Below are 16,173 nucleotides of genomic sequence, written 5' to 3' on the forward strand. Positions count from 1 at the left end.
GGAAGAGTTGTGCGGTGGAAACTGCTCTACTCATTTACACCAATACTCTGTCCAAATTGGTCTACACATGGGGTATTTTCTCAGTCCCAATGTAGCTTGCTTCATTGGGCTGTCTGCTGCCCAAAACTGTGGACAGAGGCAATCTCAACATAAATTAGGGCAAATTGACATGAGCACATTGATTGAATCTATGTATAGCTTGTACTGCTTATAATTGCTCTGTTTTAACCCAACTCACAATTCCATCCCCATTTACACATCATTGCATAGCTGCCCATCGACATTTTGGGCATACAGACGGATTGGGTTGTGAGCTGGGAGAATACTGTAGCTCAAGCACAGGCATCATAAGACTCCTCTTGCATGTGACCTCTCTAACAAATCCAAGAAGCTGCCCAGATCTGATTGAGCTGTATTGTCAATCTGTATATTTGGTTGTGTGAATTAATGCTCCAAAACTGAATCCTTCTGAAACTCAGGTCTAATGTTCTGAAATTCAGGTCTATCAAGTATTGGAGGCCACTTTGTAACAATTTACATCAGGTAGGACAAAGAGTGCTGCTCAAATTGGTGCTGTCCAATATTGTAGATTACACTCCTTGAGCTGAACCCTCGACCTGTACTAAGGTGAGAGAGAGCATCTGGGGAGCCAAAAGGGAGGAAGCTGGATTGGAGGAAGTACCAACTGCTGTGTTCTCTCATCACAGCCACACATGTCTCTGACAGTGGCTGCAGCATAGGCCTGCTACATATGCTAGTGCAGGTTGTACACTCAACTGCTGTGTGGAAGGAACATCTTTTGTTCTCTCCCTCTTTGCCCATCAACCGATCAGCACTGTCAGCTTTATCCCTACCAATCACCATTGGAGGAGGGAGGATATCAGGAATCTACCCAAACAAGTGATTAGCTGACAAGCCTGATAATCTGTTCAGTAATGGATTTGCATGCCACTACTGCATGTCAGAATCTCAGAGTCATGGCCAAAAATCTTGACTTCTGGATGCTGGGTTCCCTCCTTGTCTCACTTATCCTCCCCATCGCCCAAGAGCACATATTTGCATGCCTAGAGTTTTGCCCAAAGAGGGCTGAAGTTTGTTTCTATTCTGAGTGGGTCATCACGGCTGGATGGAGGTGTGAATGTAAAAAGTTAGTGATGATCTAAAATGAAAAGTGATACAGGACTCAAAATCTGCCTGTGCGGTGAGCTCAGTTCAGGTCTGTGAACTTGGAAGGGAGTAGACTCACTGCACTCATATAAAAAAAATTAACCCAAATCAGATAGCAGGCAATAATTCATAAGTAACCAAGAAACCCATGCCATTCAAAGCATGCTAGTTGGATGTTGTGAGGCTCTGAGCAAATTGCCTTGATTTCAGTGGGAATAGAGCTCACCTACAATGCTTAGGATGATTAATTGCCAACAGCCTTCCTACAAAGTTTATGTTCATAATTCATTTTTTCAGTAGGTGCCGTTGGGGGGGGGGGGCTCATGTTCGGCTTTCTATTTCATTCATGGAATAGCTGAGATCTGTTTCTGTAAGTTACACATTCTCTAAGATGGTTATTTTCTGTATCAGATGGAAGACGGCAGATTCCGCTGAATGGTGAATTCCTTGCACGGTTGCCACAGGCGGACCTTTTGCCAAGAGAGGTCATTGTCTCTGTTTTTATTCCATTCTCAAAGGAAGTAAGTACTTTTGTGTCCACATACTTTCTGCATCCTGGTGTGCTTTCCCTGGCAAAATTCTTGTATCCAAGCTGTTTTGCAGGGGAGGTCGATTAGTAGTGAGGACATGGCAGGCCCTTCTCTCTGCTGTTTCTTCACTCCCAATCACCCTCCGTGGTTTTCAGTTACAAAGGGACTGTCAGGCATCATTATAGCTGTTTGCAAATAATGTGTTCTTTGGTCCTGACACATCAAAAAGAGTTGTGAGGCTCAGACTGCTATTTTGTGTAGCTGAATGCACTTAGAGTGACTGCTGGCCAAATAATTACTGTCCAGGCCTATCCATGTCGGAATGCAGCTGCTGGGGTTGGAGCAATCAGGCTGAACTGACCCAAAGGGTGACCAGGAGACTGAAGGAAAGAGCAGCCTACCTGAGAAGCAGGAGAAGGTCTACAGGAGTCAGGGCCCAATCTTATTCAACTTTCCATTGCTGATGCAGCTGTGTCAATTGGCATATGTTGCATCCTGCTTATTCCTTTACCCCAGGGATACCTTTGTGCTGCATTAGCACTGGAAAGTTGGATAGGATTGGACATCAAAGTATGGACAGGAAGCAAGAACAGAGAGTCGGTCTGAGAAAGAATCCACAGAATCAAGGATACAGCTCCCAGGTAGCAAACAATCTACTCTAAAAAGTTTCTAAACCAGAGTTCTTCTGTTTCTTTACTAGCCATACTGCCTGACCCAGGTGCCACTACCTTTAAGATGGGTGGAAATATTACAAGGGTAGCATGCTAACCTAGAGTTTTGTACTTTGTTGCCATTCAGTTGCTTCCTGATGGGGTCAATGGCATCTTTGTTGAGATGGGCCAGGAGATCTTGATGCTATGGGTAGATGGTGTGGCAGCCCCTTGAAAAGTTCAGGCAACTTTCATGGGGGCTTTTTGCTAATAGGGCCTGGTTTGGTGCAGGGATGGGCACTTTAGACTTGCCGGCTCAAGCAGTGAATACACATGTTTTTCATGACTCCTGAGCACTCGATTCACGCTCATCACTGACTCAGGCACTGACTCACGACTTGGGGGTTTTACTGGAAAGAATCATGGCTCAAATTTGACTGAAGTCCTGACTCCCTTGAGAGAGAGAGAGAGAGAGAGAGAGAGAGAGAGAGAGAGAGAGAGAGAGTGCTTTCTTGCTTGCTTTTTTCCCCTGTTGCTTCTGCATCACCCCAAAAGACCTCGTGGGCAATCCAAAAAGCCTTCAGACCAAAGGCAGCAGCAGATGTGGTGAGAGGAGGGTAGGTGGTTCCAGGAGGTAGAGCTGGGGAGTTGAGGGAGGAGGAAGGTTTGAGGTTTTGTTTTGCTCAAGGAGTTGATTTGTTTCTCGAAATGACTTGGAACTCAAGTCAAAATGACTCAAAATTTTCACAAGTTGAGTCACGAAGGCGCACACTATGACTCGTGATTCAACTCTGACTCAGGACTTGACTTGAGACTCAGCGCTGTGACTCCAGCACATCCTTGGTTTGGTGTCAACTATGACGTTGTCTTCAGTATCAGGGTATAGAAATTAAGCAAATGAACAGAGTAAATTCATATAGGGAAGGTCCTTCTGTGATGAAATAAATGAGCAAACCATAGGAGGATAGTATGTATATTTGATTCATAACCTAAACGCATATGAGTTGGGAAGGAAGCACTGGCCACATTATCCAGTGAATGTACAATTACACAGGCCTACAAAATTGAGAGTCAGACACATTTTTCGAAAACTTTATGGTGGTTTGTATGAATTTGGGGTGCTGATTCCAAAAATGGCATCCGTTTTGCCCTATCGCGTCTAGTTTGGAGATATAGTATAGCCTCATTAGTGAAGCAGCTTCCTCATGAGGAAGCTGCTTGAACCATTCACTAAAGAGTCTAAGCCATGTCACCAAAACTAGACATGATAGGGCAAAATGGATGCCATTTTTTGAATCAGCACCCCAAATATACCCAGGAATTGGTGTAACGTTTAAGGAAGCAAAATGTGTGTTGGCCTGTGTTATCTGTTGAATGGACAAAGCACAATGGTTTTATTTTCATGTAGAATTGTTCACCATTTCTTAAATAGAAGTGTCTTCCAAATAGAATTCCTTTCAGAAGTGAAAAGGCATTATGACTACCTGGATGTTTGCAGGAAAAACCATTCAGGGAGAGCAGTATTTGTATGGAGGAGAAATAACCAAATTTTTCCTTGTCTTGTTCTTTCCAGGATGAATTTATATCAGCATTCCGACAGGCTGCGCGTCGGAGAAATGCATTGTCGGTGACAAATTCCTCAATGCAAGTCCTTTTCCAGCCAGGCACTGATGTCATTGAGGACTTGACTATTTTATATGGAGGCATTGACTGTACCACAATGAGTGCAAGAAGGTCATGTCAAGAGCTCATAGGAAGGTATTATGATATTATGAAGCAGAAATTATTTTAAATCTAACCATCATCTAAACAAGCCAGAAAGATGAAATTCTCTGTACTTTTCATTTTTGTCTATAGGTTGTAATGAGAAACTCCTAATTTATCTATTTTACTCCTAATTTATTTGCTCTAAGTAGGCAAATTTCTTCCTCATTTCAAAATGTTCTTTTACGATTTTTCACCAAATCACTTTGAGGTGGGAGCAGGGGGAAATGTCACCTGTAGTCCATATGAATATGGTATAAAGTTTAAAAGATTTTTAAAATTTGTTTTAAAAATCAGCTGTCTAGCAAACAATATTTAATATAAATATTTTGCAGCCTATGAAATAAAAAGGCGAGGCTGTATGTCATATCATCCTCCACGTCAAATAATTCTGACCCAGTCGGTGTTTCTGTGTCCACAAGGACATGAGAAGTGCACATCCAAGAAACAATGCCTTCCCAGGGCCAGGGACAGCTTTTCTAACCTGTAAACAGGAATTCTTCAGTATGTGCATTTCAAGGGTTTATCTGTATATATATCTAAAAGTGTCTGTATGATTTCTTCCCCAGAAACTGGAATGAGCAGATGCTTGAGGAAGCTTGCAGGCTAATTCTTGGTGAAATTATACTCTCTCCCTCAGCAGTCGGTGGAAAAGTAGAGTACAGACGAACTCTGCTGGTCAGCTTCTTCTTCAGATTCTATCTGGAAGTGCTTCAAGGTCTAAAGAACATGGTGAATAGCATACATCCTAATGTGTGGGTGGAAAGGCTTTCATGGTTATTTTACAGAACTTGGATTGTCTTCATTGAGGGCAATTCCTACAATCAATTCCTCAACCTTCACAAGCAACATGACATGGGAAGCTGCTCTGTGGACAAGCCAATCGTGATGCGGACGAGCTGGTGGACTAGTCACATTTGTGAACTAGTTCACATTCATCACAGAGAATGAGGCTAGGTGCTGTTCAGGGCTAGTCACACAAGACACTTTCCTACGTGTGAGGAATCCCAGAGATTCTTGGGTACTAGCGTTACTAGTTCTTCTCCAGCCTCTGCAGGCCTTCAGTTACTATTTCAGAAAAATTGTGAGTTGCTACATCAGCAAAAAATAAAAATAAAAAAATCAACACCAGTATTGTTTCAGATGTGAGAGAATTGGCAGTTTTAGACAAATTACTAAAATGAGGTGGTAGGAAAATAATATATGTGTGAAGATCTAGGCATAGAATATTAGATTGGCAGCTCAATCCTACCTAATTCCCCCTGTGCTGATGCAGCTGTGCATCCTGGAAGTCAGAATAAGGGACCATCTCTTTCACTGCCTATTCTGTTGCCTCTTCTGTTACCAGGGGTAAGTCTCTGCCATCTACGTAGGTCTACTTGGATCTGTGTCTGCTACTTGCTGGCACAAGTCCAAGTGGACCTGGGAAGGCAGATTGAAGCTGGGAAGGGGGATAGGATATCAGTGGTGCTGCTGCCAATGATACTGCTTCCTTCCCTGCCTCAATCTGCCCTACCCTCTCTCCTCTCCATTCTTCCCTCCCTATACCACCATTGGGCTTACCTGGCTGGGTCTAGTGGTGATCCTCCCACGTTGCTGCCATGTGCAACAGTGCTCCTAAAATGGCTGCCAGCAGAGTGCTGCATATGCTACTGGAAGCCATTTTACAAGAGCAAAACAATGTTCTGCTGCCGTAAATCCCTCCACACACCAGCCTAATCCTGAATTGAAAGAATATTTGTTTAAATACAGATGTGAGATTGCTTGCCACATAACTTTTCTACTTTCAACACGGAGGTATAGGGAATTGTAGGCCTCACTCATAGGGATTTGAACCCCTAGCCTGTAGCTCCACAGACCAGCACTTTAGCAATTGAGCCATAAGAGCTCTTAAGCTCAAAGTCTTTGGAACTAATACTTGAGGTGCTGATGGCCACCAGCTGGGCTCAAGACCTTATATATTAGCTCTGAACACTTTAACTATAGGCTTTCCTATAGCCCAATGGAGAGAGTGCTGGGCTGTGGAGCACAAGGTTGGAGGTTCGAATCCCTCCCTAGCCAGCAGTGCAGGGCGGGGCGGTGCAGGGAAGGAAAAAAGGTGGGGGCGGGGAGGAGGGAAAAAAAGGTGCCAGAACACTGTTCCGGTGCGTTCCATTACAAAAAAAGCCCTGCTTCTTACTAATTTTTTTTTGGTCACAACTCAGTAGCAAAGGAGTTGATTGAAACTTTATGTAAGAAGTAGACAACTGGGTCTTGAATTTCACTGGAAAAGTGCTTTCTGCAGCCTTTAATGATGGTTTGACATGCAGATATTAATAAGTGATACATTTACCTCTGTGATGTAAGAAACTTCACCTGCTGAGGTTTGCAGAACAAGCTGATGCTAGAGGTGCAAGAGTAGGCTGGATTATTCTGAGAAATTAGTAACTCTATTGAATAAGCACTCACATGACACATATATGAGGAGTAAGGCATGAGTGTCCCCCATATAAAATAACTTGGTCCCCTTTTTTCCCCACTCTACTACAGAACACTCCTTCAAATGACAATGTGTGCATTTCCTGCACTCATGAAGAAAAACTGTCATTTGTAAAGCAGCCTCTACTTCTTGTGTAGCAGAAAATGTGATGTTCCTTTCAGGGATTGATGTATCAAGTCTGCAGTTTATGTGGGACTGTTGTTCATATTTGTAAAGATGTTACAGGTAGAGAACTTACAACACTACCATAAGACAACTTCACATGAAATTTGTGAGGAAAGGGCATGCAAAAATGGGCAGTTTCAGGCCTTAATCCCCCCAATTTTTTTTGTTGGTTTCTTTGTTTTGATGACTGTTACTTATCATTAGTGAAAAGCAAGCTGACATCCTGTATTGGCTTGTGCTTGATCTCTGCAAAATCCAGCTTTGCAAATGTTGATAAATTGAACTATTGTGTTCGTAAATTCTCTTCCTGTAGTACCCATTCAAGTATCCTGACTTGCCGAAGAATTACAGGAGTGCCTTGGGAGAGTTCCATGACAAACCACTTCAAGGCATGCAGATATACCAGGTCAGTGTGGTCTTTTCATAGCAATATAGCCATAGGTAGGAATGGTGCTATGCTTCTTAATTATCTTTAATGTTGGAACCATTGTAATACAGGTGCAGCCTATTTATCCACAAATTTTTTATCTGCAGATTTGTCTCAACACAGGGACAATGGGGTGGGGGAACTGAAAGTCACACACGCCTTTGCCCCTTTTGCCCTTTGATGGCATCTCACTCCTTTTCCAGGCAGCCCAAAACACTGCAAAAAAGCTCAGGCAGGGAAATAGCCCTGGAGCCATGGAAGAGGCTCCCTTGCTAAGGAACAGTAAGAGTCCTGGAGCACCTGAGCCAGCAAAGAAGCTGAAGAGGGGAAGGGGGCAGAAAACCTCTGCAGCCAGAGCATGTGCAGCAAGGTGGAGCTCTCTCTCTCTCTCTCTTTCTCACACACACACACACACACACACACACACACACACACACAGGGGCAGCTGCGGTAGCAACAGAGGGGATTGCTTTAAAAAACCCAGGGAGTGTTTGCCAAATTCCCCCCCCCATGGTGCAGGCTCTTCATGCTCCAGCCTACAGAAACAAAACAGCCCAGCAAGGCTACAATCCTCTCCACACTTTCCTGGAAGTAAGCCCCATTGACTAGAATGGGACTTACTTCTGGGTAGAAATGCTTAGGACTGGACTCTCAAAAGGTCAGCATCCCACCTGTGAAAGAAGCAGGGACAGCTGGCAATGGGGAGGGCTGAGAACAGAGGGGGAGGCAGGAGGGGGAAGAGAGGGGATTGCTTTAAAAATCCCAGGGAGTGTTTGCCTAATTCCCCCCCCCCCAGATGGTGCAGGCTCTCCTGCTCCAGCTGACACAAACAAAACAATCCACACTTTCCTGGGAGTAAGCCTCATTGACTACAGTGGGGCTGACTTCTGAGTAGGCAGGCATATGACTGGACTCTTAAAAGGTCAGCATCCCACCTGTGAAAGAAGTGGGACAGAAGCGGGAGAGCTGAGTACTGAGCAAAGGGGAGGGGATTGATAACAGCTACCTTAGTTTCCTTCCATCCGGAAGTGTCAGGCTGCAACCTATTTGCGTAACTCTATGGGATTTAGCACGTGTTTTTTGTTAATCAAGCTGAGTCACGGAACAGAACGTGGATAAATAGGCTCCACCTGTAATTCACCCTTTTCCTAGTGCAGCAATCTGTGACTTTTCAAATGACCAGGACTAGCATTACATACCAGCTGCCTTTTTGATTCATGATGTCTTAATGGGGGAAATTGTGGTTGAAATTCATCCCTACACCCCAAGATTGTCAACCAGGATCAAACTGGTGTTTATATGTATGGTGTTTAGGAATTGCTTAAACTGCAATTCCCTAGTTTGGACATAATGGGAAACTGATTTAATGAATCAAGATATTTTGAACTCAGCCAGGTATGCAAAGGGAAGCTATAAAGCAATAAGGTTAAGCTACAAGTGAAATAGCAATAAGATTGTGAAACAATCAAGGTTGAATATCCATGAGTAATCAGAGAAGTAAGAAATATAGACCGAGATGTAGAACCAGCCAAACATGCAACAATAATGGCACTATAACCATTAAAGTACAAAATCCTACCAACTACTGAACACTTGGACATATAAGACACATTTCAACTGCCTCCTAATAGGTAACAGAGATGATACCAAGCAAACCTGCCTAGCAAGGACATTCCATATTCAGCCAGCACAGGCCAACATCCAACTTCTTATTGTGACCATATGAATTCAGTAGGCATCTCTGAGTAACATTCCCCAGTAATCTAAAGAACTGTCTATATAGTCAATGATTTCTTGTTATGAGACAGGATGTAAACCCTGATCAGCCTCTTCAGGACCCAGTGGGTCGTCCCATCATCCTCCAGTCTGGATTTAAGCATGCCACTGGTGAAGCTGTCTTTGTGGCCGACATTGCTCCAGCAGATGGGCAGCTCTACATGGCTGTGGTAAAAAGCACACGAGCCCATGCAAGGATTGTGTAAGTAACAAAAAAAGGAACATACTTCTGTGACATGTGAGGAAGTGGTGACTGTATGAAAACACAGGGATGCATTTTAACTGGTTCAGGACATTTGTTTTTTGTCCTGAACATTAACTGGTTCAGGACTGCATTTGTTTTTTTTCTTTCGTCAGTAGAGGACTGGGACAAAATGACCCATACTTATAGGAATATTACCCATTACCGGTTTCCTGGATGGTGTTTCTTGGATCCAGTTTAACCTTTCATTGTTGTAGGGTCAAACCACTGTTATTACCCAACATTCCTGCTGTAGCATGCCACTCTGCAATCTTGATGCCAAAAAAATATTTAATAATAGGAAATATGCCCAAAATATACCATAAACACTCTGACCATAAACACTTTGCAATCTTGACACCCAAAAATATTTAATAATAGGAAATATGTCCAAAATATACCATAAACACTCTGACCATAAACACTTTGCAATCTTGACACCAAAAAATATTTAATAATAGGAAATATGCCCAAAATATACCATAAACGCTCTGACCATAAACACTTTGCAATCTTGACACCAAAAAATATTTAATAATAGGAAATATGTCCAAAATATACCATAAACACTCTGACCATAAACACCCTGACACCACTAGTGTCAAAAATTGTGAAAATCTTGGTGTTTTTGAATAATATCATGGGTGCAATCCTAACCCCTTATGTCAGTGCTTTCCAGCACTGACATAAGGACAATGCAGCTCTGAGATATGGGAACAAACATTCCCTTACTTTGAGGAGGCCTCCATGAGTGACACAACTGCAGGATGCAGCACATGCTCCACTGGCACCGCTACGGGAAAGCACTGACATAAGGGGTTAGGATTATGCACCATGTTATACATTCGATATAGATAAAGAAAGTCTGATAAAGAGCTTCATGAGTTCAAGTATTTACCTAGCCCATTTGTCATTTAGTTGACACCGAGTCAGCAGTGGAATTGGGTTTCTATTTCTGTATCCTCTCCAGATCCATGGATGTATCAGAGGTCTTTGAAGTACCAGGAGTAGTTGCTGTGGTAACAGCTGATGACATTCCAGGGGTAAATGGTGATGATAAAGAGAAGGTGTTTGCTGAAGATGAGGTACTTCTTTGTTTTGGCTGTTTGCCTTCAAATATATTCCTCCTCCCCCCCCAAAGATGTAGACCTACACAGATTGTGCTTACTTAATACCACTAAACCACTTTTAAGGAACAAGCTAGCATGAAAGATTCATGGAAGGTAAAAGAACTACTAGTTATAACTTCACTTCTCCCATCTTTACAGTGGGAAAAGTCATGTGGTTAACATTTGAGTTTTATCTGCTTAGGTAACCTTATGTGAAGCTAACCTCACCCTGACAAATTGCAGGAATATATTAATAAAAATAATATTCAGCATGTATATAGTTCCTTAGAATGTTCAGAGCAGTTCACGTATATTATTAGATATGTCAGTCCTGTAGTCTTGCCATACCAGCAATTGCTCTGTCAGGACTAACATGAACATAGTAGAGTTGCAGGCCTAGGCCCTTCCTGCAGCAAAGTAGAAAGCCCAAAGACAGTTGAGGAAATAAGAAGCAACCTACACCTCCAAAGACACTTTCACATTATTGATGACAACTCAGCCACCACCAATCCATCACCTACCCAACACAATGTCGCACACTGACAATGCCCCACATTAGCACATATGTCTGCACAACAATGCACGTTCAAACTACCAGGAAGAGAGTATAGTTCCTGCCTTGTCAGAGGCTTCTACAGCTCAATAACTCTGAAGTCATAAGCTCTTCAGCCAGGAGCTCAATTATCCTGGCAGCCTAAACACAACCATCAACAGAACAAGAAAGGACAGTTCCCCAAACACAGTGTGAAAGCTATTATCATAGAACAAAGCCTATTGGAATAGTTTGGTCTGTTCGCTGTCCTATATAATGAAGCCATTCTCCTTATGTTGGTTCTCATGCAGGTAATATACATTGGTCACATTATCTGTGGTATAGTTGCAGAGACCTATGAGAGTGCAAAACAAGCTACACATAGAGTGAAGATAGAATACGAAGATCTGGAGCTGATTCTGACAATTGAGGTAAAAATCAGCTTCTTGTTTTGTGAAATGTCAAGATAATGGGATAGTTAAGAACTGTTTCTGCTGGATCAGATCTAGTTGATCTAGTTCAGCATCCTGATCCAATAGTGGTCAGTCAGATGCCTCTGGAAATCCATGACAGAGCAGTGATGAAGGTGTCTGGGGAATCACTTGCTATGGTGCTGCAGGCATTTTGGGGGTGCTAACTGGAAGCTGCAAGGTATTCTAGGGTGCCACCAGGCAGCAATCAGAGGAGAGTCTGAGTTCGTCGTAGTGCACCTCCTCTTGTCTTTCCCTGTATAGTGACAGGCACCGCACCTGTTATTATACAGAGAGGGACCAGAGTTGCGCCAACAACTAGCTCCAGCCTCCCCTCTGATAGTGCAACCCCTCAGAAACTGGGCGGAATTTCATGGGCAGTTAGTGTGCACCTGAGGCTTTTTTTATTGGAGTATTGCCTTCCTTGACTGCATGCCCCTGCAACAGAGTATGAAGGCAACAACCATTCCATTCAGTTGTTTCCCCGCTCAGCAGCTCAGTTGTCCCCCACTCAGGGGCTTAGGGCCAGTCCACACAATATCACCTGACAGTTGAAATAATCACATGGTTAAGCACATGTGAGTTCATATCCTGCTGCCCCGCCCCAGTCCAATCCCACTGTTCCCATGGGAACGCCTTAGCTGCAAATGACATATGAGAAAATATGCAAATCTTGATCACATTTCATGTTATGGAAGAGCCCAATTTTCATGTGGGCTGCCCTTTCAGCAGTAACATCTCAGCACTGCTCAGCAGGGGAGAGTCTGAGGATCAGATAAAAAGCTTCTGTGGAGCACTTCTGGCCCCCAGGCCTTATGTTTGACACCCCTGGTCTATACTGGGGTGACAATGGAGGAGTAAGAAACCTGGAAGGGGGTCTTTAAAGCTACTTTTCCACTGATTTAGTATCCACTGATTTTTTTTTAATCCACTGGGTGTTCTAGAATGGAACCAGAATGTATAAAGGGTTCAGCATCCCCTTCCATTGTGTTGTGGTTCCAATTCAGTTCAGTGGGCCCATGAGGCTGCTGTTTCACTTCAAAATAATCTTCAAGCTAGACAATGAGGCATTTACTGTCGTATCTGTTTTGGCCCTTCAGAACAGTATTAGAGCATCAGCTGCAGTGGTTGAGCATTCTACTAATTCTTTATACTTCTGACAGCCCAATTCTATCCCCCACCAGCCCAGAATTTGCAGCACTGCTGATGGAGCACACGCTGCATGCCATAGTGGGGGCGGGGGGCAACCAGATGGTCTGGTGAGGTAAATAAAAACCTTCTTTACTTATGTCTCTGTAGGCTGCCTAGACTCCAGCGAGTTTCCTTGAACCTATGCCAACCTTTTTGTCTGATGAGACTCCTGGGGATGGGTCCAGGTCAGGAAGGGGGTGGGATCTTGGTATGTGCACTGCTGCTACAAAGATTCTCCCCCTCCCGCTTTTGGCCTGGCCTGATCCCTGCCCTGATCTTCCCCAAGCTGCCCCTGCTGGACCTTACCTGCTCTAGTGGGACATCTAGAAGCCACTGGTGTGCACATGGAGCCTCCAACCATTTGCTCTGGTAGCTCCATGACGCATGATGGTAGTGTAGCTTTTGTGAGATCTGCTGCTGTAAGTCCCCAATAGGATTGGGGCATGAATCACGAAAATCAATAGGTTCATCACCATGTGAGGTTGTTCTGAAGTCTTAGGCATAGTTCCCTAGGTAGGTTCACAGCCTATAGGTACTTTAGTGGTTTCAAGGTTCCACAGATCTCAAATCTGCTTGTGTTTTATACAGCAGAAGTATTTATTTACTACTGAAGAGAGTTCGTATTCAGCCAACCTCTTGTTCATCAACACAAATATGTTGCCTCACTCATATTGGACACTGGACAACACCTTTGTTGGAGTTAGAACTCCATGCTCCTGAGAAAAAATATTGATGCATCTTAAAGAATTGCAAAAGGGTGAGGATGGTGGCTGTGGAGGTGACTGTTTTTTTGTGCTCTTCTGGGACTGATTTTCTATTAAAATACAGGATGCAATTAGACATAATTCATACTTCGGAGAGGAAAAGAAAATAGAACAAGGAAATATTACAGAAGCTTTTCAGACGGTTGATAACATCATTGAAGGCAAGTGGCTGTGAGCACTGGATGGGATCTTAGAGTCAAACTAGACATTATGTAGCATATGTAATGTGGAGTGATGGGGCACTACAAAGCAGAGTGGACCACAGTTTGCCCCCCCCCCACTATCTGAAATAAAAAACTGCTTTAATTAGAAGTCTCTATTTAAAAAAAACAAAATAAAACCACCATTCTTTGTTATGCATGATTCGATCCATAACATTATATCAGTAGGCTAGTTATTGGACGGATTCATTCTGTTCGTTTACATAGCAGTTAAACTTACATAGCGCTCAACTTACAGCTGAGTTTTTCTGCAAGGGTTTGATAGTCTTGCATTTGATGAAAAGCCTGTCATTGGATAAAATTTATTTATTTAAAACATTTATATATCCCCTTTCCCCTCCCCTTTAGGAGGGCCCAAGGCCGTATATATATGTTAACAACATATTTTTTTCTTCTACAACTAAATGGTACTAATAGAAGTAATAGTATACCACTGATGGAAAATATATCTGTGTGGATTCCTCCCTTGGTCTATCTGCATGTAACTTTGCTGGATGGAGGATTTGAACTCAATCAAGACTGTGCAATGTCAGGAAAAAATAACAATAACCACACTCACAAAGAGCAAACACCAAAAAAGGGAATGTGTTTGGCTGGAATGGATTAAGTGGTATTTCATTTAATTTTATGATAGTAGAGAAGGATAGCAGGTCACTGACCAAGGAGAGAGAGCTCTGTCCCAGTGTATAAGGTACAATTGTATAAGGTATAATGCAGCTCTGTCCCAACATATACAGTACAATGCACAAATGTTTTCCTTATTTAATGAGGCACTTCCTGATGTTCATGCTCAGGAACCTAGAAACAAAACACCCAGACAGATTATGGGATGAAGTGTGGACTGTAGGTACAAATCTGGGGCAGAGACACTTACCTAGGAAAGTGGTCAAGATTAGATTCAACTGGTTCCTATTCGATTTGATCTTTACAGGTGAATTCCACATCGGAGGTCAAAAACATTTTTACATGGAAACAAACAGTATCTTTGTCATTCCAAGGAAAGAGGATAAGGAAATGGATGTATATGTGTCTACTCAGGTTACTTCAAAAGTACAGGTAACTGAAGGGATAGGTAGTCCATTCCCCATTAACAGAAAAGGTTTGTGTGAATCAACCCTTGAACTGGATGTAATTATTTTACAGTAATGCATCCAACTAAGATACCATCTATCCATATCTGCTGCTCAGCTTCTAATCACAATATGAAGTGTCTGCTTCTGCAGCATTATGTGCAGGTTAAATTGAGAAATCCTTGCCTCCCCACTTCCCCCATGCATACTTACGGGGAGGTGGGGAGCTCAAGGTTGGAAGCCAGGTAATAATGTGGGGGTTTTTTTTTACCCAGAATTTTGAAGGAGGTATGAGAGAAGCATCATTGCTGTTTTCTGGCAAATCAGCTTTGCAGATTCTGTAGCAGGAATGTTAAACTCCTTTCCTGCAGAGGGCCGAAGCTAGCATTCATGGTGCCTGCTGAGGGCCAGAAGTGACATCCTTAAGCAAGAAGTGATATCATTAAGCTGACCATGGCAAGAAATAAACGTTTTGTTCTCACATGGAAACTCATTAGCTGCAAATGATAGAAGAGAAAATGTGCAAATCTTGTTCATAGTTTCAAGATGTGAGAAGCCCAATTGGTAAGAGATAAAGGAACATTGTAAATAATAGCACATCCAGCCCTTTAATGACACTTCTATACATGTGATCATTTTGGCAGTACAGCTTGCATAGCATGCCATGATTGTTTCTGTTTTGTTCTCCTGTTGGGACTGGTGCAGGGAGGAGGAATGGTATGTGAAAGCCTGGGTGTAATGCATTTCAATAGTCATTTGGTAATTCAGTGCCTTTCCAAGGCACTTTGGAAGGAACTGATGCTTCAGAAAGAAGCCATTCTCTACACTTGTTTTAGTATGTCTCTCATTAGAGCCACAAACTTGGATGTGATTGGTTAAAACTCGGGCAGCCCAATCCTATCCTCCCAGCACCCAAGGAGGCAGCAGTGTCGAAATAGCCACCACTGCATCCTATGGGAACTAGACTAGCACCAGGAGTCACCTCATGGTAAGGGAGCGTTTACTCTCTTATCCCAAATAATGCTGCCACAGCACCAATGTATCTCCGCAGATCAAGAAGGCCTGTATCGGGCTGCCTGGCCAGGGAGGGAGCTCAGGATACGGCAGCAGAGCCCGCCACCGTCTCCTCCCCCTCCCAGGCCCCATCCTTCTCCCAGCTTGGTTCTGCCCTCCCCCATCCTTCCCTGCCCTGAAAAGTTGCACTGCCACCTGGTGGTGCTACTCAACACCTGGCACTCCCATGGCGACTCTTCTCAGCACTGAGGCCCAGAGCCAGCTGGCACTGGCCCAGTGTTTGTGCTCCCTACTCTCCAGGTGCTGTAAATGTGTTCCACCATGTGTTTGCTACACCCAGTGCCAGCGGTATACTCATACCCCTGGCACTAGAGAGCTCAGAATTGGGCTCCCAGTGTCCCTCTTCCTGAGCTTTGTCCCTAGACTCACTTATGCACGCATACATAACCACACTTTAAAAAAAAAATTGTGTTACATGCATATTACTATGTGCACCAAAAATCCTCCTGAAGGTGTAGCTTTCCTTCTGTGGACAGAAGATTATGATCCAGTCTGTTGAAACTAACTCTATAAAAATTTCCAGGTACCTAAGTTTATCGGTCA

General features: G+C 43.3%; 1 protein-coding gene across 1 annotated transcript in view; it reads left to right on the plus strand.

The window, feature by feature from the left end:
• LOC136659076 (aldehyde oxidase 3-like) overlaps positions 1-16,173 on the plus strand; it is a 63,695-nt gene that overhangs the window by 20,175 nt on the left and 27,347 nt on the right. The window contains exons 13-21 of the mRNA XM_066636132.1: positions 1,579-1,688; positions 3,921-4,105; positions 4,681-4,843; positions 7,069-7,161; positions 8,991-9,160; positions 10,170-10,284; positions 11,152-11,271; positions 13,330-13,426; positions 14,418-14,542. Of these exons, the coding sequence (XP_066492229.1) occupies positions 1,579-1,688; positions 3,921-4,105; positions 4,681-4,843; positions 7,069-7,161; positions 8,991-9,160; positions 10,170-10,284; positions 11,152-11,271; positions 13,330-13,426; positions 14,418-14,542 (1,178 nt within the window). The remainder of the gene's footprint in view (positions 1-1,578; positions 1,689-3,920; positions 4,106-4,680; positions 4,844-7,068; positions 7,162-8,990; positions 9,161-10,169; positions 10,285-11,151; positions 11,272-13,329; positions 13,427-14,417; positions 14,543-16,173) is intronic.

This window comes from Tiliqua scincoides, chromosome 1 (genome assembly GCF_035046505.1).
Source record: "Tiliqua scincoides isolate rTilSci1 chromosome 1, rTilSci1.hap2, whole genome shotgun sequence".
Lineage (NCBI taxonomy): Eukaryota > Metazoa > Chordata > Lepidosauria > Squamata > Scincidae > Tiliqua > Tiliqua scincoides.